The sequence below is a fragment of the Austrofundulus limnaeus genome, unplaced genomic scaffold (assembly GCF_001266775.1).
Source record: "Austrofundulus limnaeus strain Quisiro unplaced genomic scaffold, Austrofundulus_limnaeus-1.0 Scaffold396, whole genome shotgun sequence".
Taxonomy (NCBI): domain Eukaryota; kingdom Metazoa; phylum Chordata; class Actinopteri; order Cyprinodontiformes; family Rivulidae; genus Austrofundulus; species Austrofundulus limnaeus.
The window spans coordinates 466,146-477,089 of NW_013952798.1; the positions used below are offsets into that span (position 1 = coordinate 466,146).

The 10,944-nt window shown below is 34.1% G+C and overlaps 1 protein-coding gene across 1 annotated transcript in view; it reads left to right on the top strand.

The window, feature by feature from the left end:
- snap25a (synaptosome associated protein 25a) overlaps positions 1 to 10,944 on the top strand; it is a gene marked incomplete at its 5' end in the record, with an annotated part of 33,398 nt that overhangs the window by 4,793 nt on the left and 17,661 nt on the right. Inside the window, 1 exon segment of the mRNA XM_014023915.1 lies at positions 8,172 to 8,220. Coding sequence (XP_013879369.1) covers positions 8,172 to 8,220 — 49 coding nt within the window.

The window sequence follows — 10,944 nt, forward strand, 5'->3', positions numbered from 1 at the left end:
TCATACTAAGGAGGAATGGGAGATTGACAGCAGATGAGACCAATGAGGAGTGAGGAACAGGTGAAGTGGGTGTGGCAAGCTGACAATTAACTGAGGGCAGGTGAATGATGGCGCAAATAAACACAGAGGAAATTAAAAATGACAAAAATAAAACAACACAAGAATCACAAGATATAGAAACTAAACATAATGACCAAAAGGGGGAACTAAGCCTGATCGAAAACACAAAGAACCATTAAATGTAACCAAAATACACAAATCATGACACTTCATATTTACGAAAACAAACATGGAAGTCAAACAATATGTTTCTTATTTTTGGTGGTTTTCAGGACATGGATTAAAGTTTTTATTACTTCAACCTAAAGAGTCTTTACATAAAATTTGCTGATGGCAGTAAAGTAGGTGATGATGATYCTCTTTCTGATAAAGAAAACCAGTGAGTCTACAATCAACATTTACTTTTAATGTTCTGATCTAAGTGTTTGTTTTTCTAAGTGCTGTCACTGACTAAACAATGACTCAGCTGARTGATGGCTCTATACAGGAAATGAACAGACGTCAGCACAAAAGAAAACGTGTGCCTGCGCACAAACACTACTAATCGCTGTAAATTTGTATTTACACTAGCAGTGCTCATGTCAGGAAGTGAAACTGATAGACTGACGGTAAGAGCAGCAGCAAACAGACACAAATGAAGAAAAAGAAGTGACTAAATAATCGACATAGAGAAGGAGTGAGTAGGTGGGAGCTGCTGGGAATAAAAGACAGAACGTCTGACCTTGACTTTTAGATCCTTATATAAATCCCATCATGCAGATTCACCCAGCAATTGCACTGCATGCTGGGAGACAGGGGGAGAAAATTTACTGCATCTTTAGGGTGATGCATGGAAAGATTAAGTAAAAGGAAACAGTTATCTCAAAATACGGTACATCACAGTTTACAGAAAGCACCAGTCAACCTCTGAGGGAAATCTGATCATAGGAGAAAACAAAAGATGTGAGTAAGGCAGTGATCAGTGTTATGAAACAAATTGTTTGATTAAAAAGTTACTAATATAAAAGCCTGCCTCATCAAACAAGTAGTACAATGAAATATAACAACACTCCGGTAGTTTAACTCCATTGTAAGAATATTTCATGTTCGTTAACTGAAATCGTGACAAAACCAAATACAGTATATATTGAATAGATTAAAATGTGAAGRGAATGGAAACCATACAGCCCCAGATTTGGTTATGAGCGAAGCTTTATTGCTTATGTTGAAACAATCAGAGCAACGCTGCCTGAAACCCGGAACTTCCCGTCCTTTTATATAGAGTCTTCAGTGCCTGGAGCGCCCACTACAGGCCTACGGCTGCATCGCAGGCCACTCGAACAAACAATGCCTTTCCTAATGAATTAACAACGTTTTTTTTTCGATGTGTTGATGATGTTTCAGGCATGTACCTAAACTATTTTAATCAGGAGTTAACAAAAGTTAAACAATGGATTATAAAAGTTAATACTTAAAAGGAAAACTAAGAAAATAGTGTAGTGCTTTTAGCATCAGTATCTAACCGATAAATTCCTTCACCATTATATTACATATGTCAATTTGATATATTTTATTAAATATTATTTTAATACATAATTGATCCTTTTTAACTCCTTCAAGAAAGTTTAGTTTATTTCCTATAGTTATAAAGATTTAATATGTAAAACTTGTCACTTTGGGTAAACTTTATAACTTTAGCTTAACTTAAGCTAATTCACACTAAGTCCCTCTAGATCAGGGGTGTCTAACTCATTTTCAYGGAGGGCCGCATTATCATGGTGGCCCTCAAAGGGTCATTTATAATTAACTTCAACATTTCATGTTTTACTTGGATCAAACATGAAACGTTACGTTCCTCATCTCAGGCTGAGCCCCGCTAACAAACAATACCTGAGTTCTACGTTGGAAAAATGCGTTATTCAAAATGGTATGTCTGAATAAACAGGAATCAGCTGGATTTCTTCTTTAAATTTTATTTTCAATCTTCTGACTCCAATCAGGTTCACAGTACAGCACTCAGCACGCAGCCGTCAGTAAGACCTTGGGCTGAACCAAAACAAAACACAGGAGCCCTGCTCTAAAGCAGAGACTCTGCCAAACATTGACAACCCCCTTCTACTATAATAATGTAATGACCTTATAATCAGCGTTGCACATAAAACTTTTGGTCTGGTTCTCAGGGGAGAACCTGGGGTTGTTGCTTGGTGCTCAAATTTTCCTTCACTCATTTAACACATTTATCTAGAGGGGTGTCAGGGCATCTAATATCACCCTGTTCTGTTTTATGATGCCTTCTATCAGCTGGCAATGTCTCAGGACATCATGCCAGAGATTTTATTTATTTATTTAATTATTTATTTATTTATTTTTGCAAACATTTTGTGAACTTCCTAAGTGGCCAATGGGCATATGTCTTCTGAAACGGAACATTTAAATGTGTGTTAGATTACACATGACCCTGAGATGTACAGCTCCTGTAGTTTGGCCTTCCAGATCTTTGGTCTTGTTTAAACCAGCTTTCCACACTCTCCAGACCAAGCAGCAAATATCTGTCTTTTTCACAGAACAAATGTTTTATTTGTTAGGCTGGTTTCTTTTTTAAAAGACTATTTTATTCAAAATGATTATATTCAGATGGTTTCAGCTCATGTAATCGTTAAAATTATTGTTCATATTTTATCATTTGTTGAATTACATTTATCCCACAGCAGCTGTGTCACAGTATGATTCTAAATATAAACATGTTTAGCACATCAAGAACCTTGTTGTTTTCATAAAATTGTGAAGAATGAAATTTGTGGATCTTTCTGATAAATTAAAATAACATTTAAAACTCATTCACCTAGAGAACATGGCAAGTTTTTATTTTAATATTTTGTAGGGGGGGTGACGTTAAACAGAGACTMATCTTTGCTTTGATATGGGGCAAATAAATGTTCTTCTGTTAGAGGTAATATGGTTTAGAGGAACAGTAAATCTCACAGAAAGACTCACAGCCTGAGTGTCCTGAGGCGCGTTCCCATCTCAGGAGGAGAGTTTAGTCACTGAGGCAAAGTTGGACAGATCTGTTCGATAGCAACACTCTGAACATATGTTTAATATAAAGTTAGGTTTTAGAGACCAAAGTTTCTGGTAGTTCAGGAGCAAAGTGCAGGAGGAGATGTCAGGACTGATTGCTGCTTCAGCCTGCAGTTTCTCTGCTGAAAACTGCTCTGACTGAAAGTCCCGCCCTGCTCTGCTCTGATTGGATAAAATGGCTCTGGAGTTCGTCTGATTCGTTGAAAGCAGTGTCTGTTTAATCCTCATACATCAAGGCTCCGCTGCCCTCCTCTCACAGAACGACGATCCAGTCGCACCAGTGAGGCTGGATTTTTTATTTTATATTTATTTATTTATTTAAGAAATCAGGTCACATTTGCGACCCTGCTAGCTGTTGTTTTCACAATCTCAGGTACAATCTTAGGTACGCAAGGGAGCTTTATGACATTCCACCTGGAGCGCTTTTTCTTTTTTGATCGCGCACCTCCGCACCACTTATGTGCAAATCTGCTTATACCTGCTTAAACCCTGTACAACTCCACCTAGTGGTGGGATGTCATCATCTGCGGGTAAAATAATCAACATGCATTATGGGAGATGTAGTTTATCGTCAATGCTGGCTTTAAGTCAGCATATGCTTATTTTAAAACAATACATCTTTGAAGCTCTTGCGGGCCGCATAAAATGCCATTGCAGGACAGATTTGGCCCGCAGGCCTTGAGTTTGAGTTTGACAAATGTGCTCTAAAGGTTACAGTAAAAACTTTTTCATCATCTACACACAAATAATTTTTGCTGCTTTGGCTTAACTTCAGCTATTTAGTTTAGCTTTTAATCACAGATAATACTATTGTCTTTTTGTTTTGTTTTTGTTTACAAAAACAAAAAAGTAAATTAAAAGACAAAAGACAAAAATCATTTAGAGAAATGTCGAATATTTAGAAAATGTGTTCTGGCAGAAAAAGAGAGAGATGCTTTTAAACAGGATTTTGACCGTGTTTTTGACTATGTAGTAAAAAGAAARGGATGAATTAAAAGAGACTGTGTTAAGAATTTTAAACATTTGGCCATTTTGACATTAAAGGGGTACTCTATATATGAATATAATTTATTTAGCATGGTTAATGCTTTATTTGTGTTTCAAAGAAAGTGTGTCAAATATGATCCTCTTTGTGCTGAACTCTGGTCTGGGAGGTTTTAACTAAAAGACAGAGAAAAAAAATTAAAGCCGTTTTCACCTTTAGTCAGATATATTTTTCTATCTAAACATAACAAAATAAAACCTAAACTTTTTAAAGCAAGCTCTAATCTAAAGCTAAATTAAAATCAATCTGAAGCCACTCAATGGATGGTGCACTGAGCTGCCTTTGGCTCCTTGTGGGCGGGCAGCTGATTGTCTCCAGGTTTCTGTGGTATCATCTTCTCTCCTCTTTAAAACGTCAGCATAGCTTTCTTTGCAAACTGCTGAAAAAGCAGGGTGGTGTGTAATAGTGCGCAGCGAGGCGTGCTTCCATGCAAATGGATGTGGATGTGTACACCAACGCACTATAATCCTATTAGAGCCTATCAGGTGTAGCCAGGTGCCACGTCTCAYAACACTGGATCTGCAATTCTAAAAAGCAGAAAGGAGAGAGATGGATGTGACTCTGCTGGCCTTACTCACACTTCCTCTGACAGAGTCCCAGTTTAGAACAAACCCAACACATCGACCACCAGTAACATTTCTGCAGAATGCTCCTGCAAGCTCAATTTGAATAATTCAGTCAGGCAAGAACAAAATGAAAGTCTGGATAATAAAAGAATGGGTTCTAGAAGAAGAAGTCTGCTTACACAGACTGTTTAAGTAAGCTTGTATTWCCAAATAATGTAATAAAAATATTAAATCACTTACAGACCTTTATTTGACTAACATGATGACAATATGCTTTTTGAAAATAATGACCTATCTCACTGGCTTGAAAGAAATACTGCTTCCTGAAATGAAGAACAAACAGAATCAGAAGAAAGACGTGAGAAATGTAAAAACAAATTATTATGGATTATAAGAAAACATAAGAAAGAATATTACAGTGATTTATTAAACAAAAGTAAGGGTAACATGAAAGAAACATGGTGAGTAATGAACAGTGTCTTAAAGAGCCATAAAGCAAGATCAGAYRTTTCACAATATTTTGTAAAAGATGGAAATGAAACACATGATCAGAATGAAATTGTAAACGGATTTTGTAATTATTTTGTGAATGTTGGCCCAAGTCTTGCAGCTAAAATACCATGAGTAGATAATAATGTGAGTCATACAGTCATGGGTTGCACAAACAGTATTTTTCTTGATGGAACTGACAAAGAAGATATAATGAATATTGTAAAAAATATTGCAGACAAAAGATCAATAGATTGTGTGGACATGGACATGCTGTTTGTAAAGGAAATAATGAATTATGTTATTGAGCCATTTACATATGTGTCATTTATCATTTTCAACTGATATTTTTCCAGATAATATGAAAAACAACCAAAGTAATTCCTCTCTTTAAGAATGGTGAGAAATGTTTGTTCAATAATTACAGACCAATATTCTTGTTACCACAGTTTTCAAAAATTCTAGAGAAGTTATTTGTGACTAGATTAGATCAATTTATCGATAAACAKATTAAGTAGCAGTCAGTATGAGTTTAGAGCTAACAGTTCCACATCAATGGCACTCATAGAGCAAATAACAACTGCTGTTGATCATAAACAATACTGTGCTAGTATTTATGTTGACTTAAAGAAAACTTTCGACACCATTGACCACACCATTCTACTTGAAAAATTGAACAAATACAGTATTAGAGGACCAGCATCACAGTGGGTTGTCTAGTTATTTAAAGGATAGGAAACAGTTTGTACAAATAAATGATACAAGATCTGAATTAAGTAGTATTACATGTGGGGTTCCTCAGGGTTCTATACTTGGACCGAAGTTGTTTATTTTGTATGTAAATGATTTGGAAAATGTGTCAGGTTTGTTCAAATGTGTTTTTTTTTTGCAGACGACACTACATTTTTTTTGTTTTGGTAAAAATTTAGAATGGATGTTGGAAATGATGCACATAGAATTAGCTAAAATACAAACCTGGTTTAAGCTTAGTAAATTATCATTAAATTGAGATAAGAGAAATTATATGATATTTAATAAAAGAAAGAAAACAGCTGATGTTTCATTTAGAGTTGATGGTATTGAGATCTGTAGTCAGGGAGGTGAAGTTTTTGGGAGTCATCATGGACAAAAAGCTGACATGGAGACCTCATGTAAATCATTTAAGAACAAAAATAGCAAAATCTATTACAGTATTGAACAAAGTAAAGGAGTTATTTAATAATAAGGCTATGTTTATATTATATAATGCAATAATTGTTCCACACGTGATCTACTGTATTGATGTTTGGGGGAAAGCATGTAAAACAATTACAAACCCAATTTTTGTTTTACAGAAAAGAACTGTAAGAATTATCACCAAAAAGCATTATTATCATCCATCAAATTCATTGTTCAGTCAKTTAAAGTTATTGAAATTCAATGATTTGGTTGATTATGGTATTTTATCATTTATGTATAGGGTTCATAATAACACATTACTTTCAAACATTCAATCACATATTATTATTATTATTATTATTATTATTATTATTATTATTATTATTATTATTATTATTATTATTATTATTTATTAAAAGAGAGAGTTGTTATAATCTCAAAGGGATAGAGATGTTTGTCAAACCCAAATTTAGAACCAGTTTAAAGGAACGGAGTACTTCAGTCCAGGGTATAAGATTATGGAATAATCTGGAAGATGACATTAAAAATGCCAGATCAATATGTATATTTAAGAGAAAGATAAAGAATAATTTGCTGGAGAAATATGTAAATGTATGAATTGTTGTTCAAGGAGTTCAACCTGTGTTGTTATTATTTTTTTATAAACTAAATATTATTTTTGATTGAATTTATTTATTTGAGAAAAAGGGGCAGATATAAGATTTTTTTCTTCTGCTAACTTTCATGTAATTTATGGTTTGTATTTTTGTCATATGTTGGATTTACGTTGTTGTTTTTTAAAGACATGAATAAACAAACTGAACTGAAGTGAAAGAACAATCATGGATCTCTCATTTAGGATCACAATCACCCTCGTTGTCATTGTTAATATTTGCTGTTCTCCTGGCAGCTATCTCCATGCTTCCAGCTGAGGGTGGATTGGACAAATGTCCTTCACATCTTCTAATCAATATCAGCCAGCATGCTGAGGACAAAGGAGTCAAAAAGTCTAATCTGTTCCCCCATGACAGCAGGGTTTAGTGATGTTCAGTGCAGTGGTTTTAGAAAACACGTTTAGCCTAGTTTTACAGTATCCCAGATATTTTTTTAAGTTCACATTTGCTAAGTTTGTGACTCTTGTCTAGATAAAAGCAGAGGAAGTACAAATTTTTAAAAATGCTTTCCGAAGTTAAACTTGTTTCATTTCACATTTGTGTGAATTTGTGTCCCGGACAAACAAGAACTTTGACCAAAAGGCCTGTTTTAAGTAGGACCGATAGAAATAACAACTAAGAGAAAATTATAAACTGTATCAAAGAAAAAAAAATCTTTAGATCTTGATAATGATGCAAAATGCTTATTACTTTGACGCTTTAATGCTGCCACAAAAATACATCAAAAACAGGGAACAAAGCATGGAGCCTGCTCATCCAATTTTCATCCTTAAACTGCAGCTTTGTTCTGAGGCTAACATGTGACAGATGTTATTGTTCATCTCTTCGGTCCAACACAGTAATCCAACACACACGGTGTTTTCTGTATTCAGCAGCACAGATACTTCACTGCAGCACCATGAAAGAAAAAACTATCATTCCAGCTGATTTAAACTTGGACTTGCTAATTACTGTTGTAGCTACTTGAACAAAGAGATGTGGGGAAAAAGGGGGGAAATGAATACAAAAAGTTTATATTTAAGGAAATATAGATTTGCTGTTCTCTTGCTGCCTCATTACTGAACTTTGTTTTGTTTTACTTTCCCGTTTCTTTGGTTCATCTGGCTGTTTCTGGGAAATTAGAGCAAAGATGCCGGCATCAGGACTTTGGTTATGCTGGATGAGCAGGGAGGTAAGTACATGAAAGATTTATGTCACAAGACAAAGCTGTACAACCTGGACTGGTTAGACCCAAAAGAGTTGGCTCAATATTTAAAATCAATGTAAATATTTACATTTTATTCTGAACAAAAAGGATCGTAGTTATAGAAAGAAATGTTGATATAATTATACCTAAACACAYGTTGATCAATGAATTCTGACTTCTTTTCATTTAAATGCATTTTCAGACTAATTTCTTTCCCCACATATTTGATTTAATCACTAATTTCTGATTTTTATTTTGTTTAGATTTAGTGCATGAGTGAAGGTCCAAGAATTTTTTTTTATTTTTTTGCTTCCTTTAACTTTTTTTTTTTGTTTGTTTGTTTGGCTAACCATTTGCTTTTCAGTTCTCCTAACTGCTTTTGATTTGTTTTCAGCATTTTATGGTTATTTTATCTTCTGTTTATTGATTTTATTTTACCTGTGGCAGACAACAGGTGAAATTTCYAAAGTGCCCAAACAAATACTGAGAAATCACATAAAGGTTATTTAAAGCTGTAGGATGTACATCCCCACAGCCCAACACTGCAGTTAAAGTTTCTTCATGTTGCAGTTGGTAGTTTAAAGGGGCAGCTCAGACTATCTGAAGAGCAGTTTTGTGTAAATGATATGAAGAACTATAGACAGTGTATTTATCTGCTGCAAATAAATCTTTGAATGTCTTGAGTTTTGGAGAAATAAAGTTTAAATCTAAAGACTAATGAGCTCGTCGGGAAGCAGCCAACATCAAAGTGGAATCCTGTCATCATCAATTGTAGCAGATTTTTCAAACACTTGTATTAAAAAAGCTGACAGTAAATGTTTATTAAAAAGTGTTTGCAGAAATTGCTATAAAATGTTTGASACTTAGGTGTTTTAAAACAACAGCAATCCACTCTGACCTTGGTTGTAGAGCAGCTGTTGACTCATTGGTTTTTCAAGTTTAAACTCCAGTATGATGTCGCTCAAAGAGTTATCTACAGCTGGTGGGAGATTAYTTCTTCCTAATCTCTCCACGAAACCCAAGTTCTGAATAGCTGAACTATCCTTTAACTTTAAGGCTGCTCTCTGAACTTTTTGTAGTTTAAACTTTTGCATAATTACTGCAGAACAGTACTGTAATTCAGTAAAAAAAAAATAAACTGACAGTGGCCAACAATGTTAATTATTTTCCAACATGTAAAATGACTAAAGTGTGGTCACCCTGTTGGTCTGTTATTAACAGACAGTTGAATGTTTAAACAGGTCTGAGAACAGCTTAACAGTCTCTTCTGTCCAGATCAGAGGTGTAGAAAGAAAAGTGATAGAAACGATCGATTTAACTGGTAGTGACAAAATATTCAACCACTTGTCTCTCAACCCATTTACAGATTTGTACAATCCCTGGTTACGTAAAAGATCTAATGATATTTCTAAATATGGAAACAATTAAACAGTAATAAAGTGGTAAAAATGCAGTTCCAGAAGCACCTGGAGCCTGACCTGATCTCTAACGTCACAAAATCATGTGGACAGAAAATCTTCATCTCAGCAACTGATGACAGTAACTGGCTGATGAAAAAAAAAAAAACTTTTACCACCTGAGCTTTTTTCACAAACAATTGGTCTTTAAACCGTAATCACCAAAACCTTTGTAAGACTAAACGCATTTTTATAGTTTACATACTGTATATTAACAGAATTCAAACCAACCAGGGGGTGAACAAATCCTAAAAAGTCAGTGAAAGTTATTTCTGAATCCACTCCATATTTAACCGTTTCACATGCTTTTCACACTCTGCTTGCACTTTATTGACTTCAAACACATTTAGGGTTAGTTTTTAATGGAGGAATAGTCATTAACACACCATGAGGGCATGACTTTACATAACAAGAAGCCATATTTAAAAAAAATTAAAGTTTAATTTAGGGAAGAGAGATGAGTTTTAGTCATTTTGTGTCTGTAAATTCAGTTTAAAAAAACAAGTCTGATGTGTTAATGTTTGATCCACACCTTTAATGAGATTTTGTTTAAATAGTTAATTGTGAGTAAGGATGACTATTAATGAGCACTAAATATATACTGTTTGATAGTATCCATTTAGTTTGGTGAATCAAAAAGAATATCTGTTAGCTCAGAACATTTCTCATGTTTCCATTTAACAAAAGTAAAAAGAAAATAGATTTTAGCAGTAMAAAAATAGTGTTATTTAATGTAGTGGTGGTAATTGAACTGAATTTACTTTGATTCTTGTCATGAAGCAAAATATCAGTTGAATCGGTTGTTAGAGCACTTTTTAAAGTAAATTTTAATTTCAGTTTGTTTGTTCTTTTAGTTTCAGTTTATTGGAGACACACAGTATACATGTAGCTATTTTTGAATAGAATTAAAAGAAAAAAAATACCACCTTGATGCTGGTGCTCTTTTGTTTGTATTCAGATGTTTCAAGTCAGAAAATCAACTGAAATAACTCCTGAAGTTAAAAAGGGCACAAGTTAATCTAAAAAAAATAAAAAAAATAAAAAAGTAAATAAATAAATAAAAAAGGCACAAGTTTCTCAGTCCTGACTTCACTTCAGTTCAGTTCTATTGACAGCCTTAGGTATGAAAAGCTGTGATGCGTAGCTGCAGTAAGAAAGCTTTTAGTTAGTTAGTTAGTTAGTTAGTTAGTTAGTTAGTTAGTTAGTTAGTTAGTTAGTTAGTTAGTTAGTTAGTTAGTTAGTTAGTTAGTTA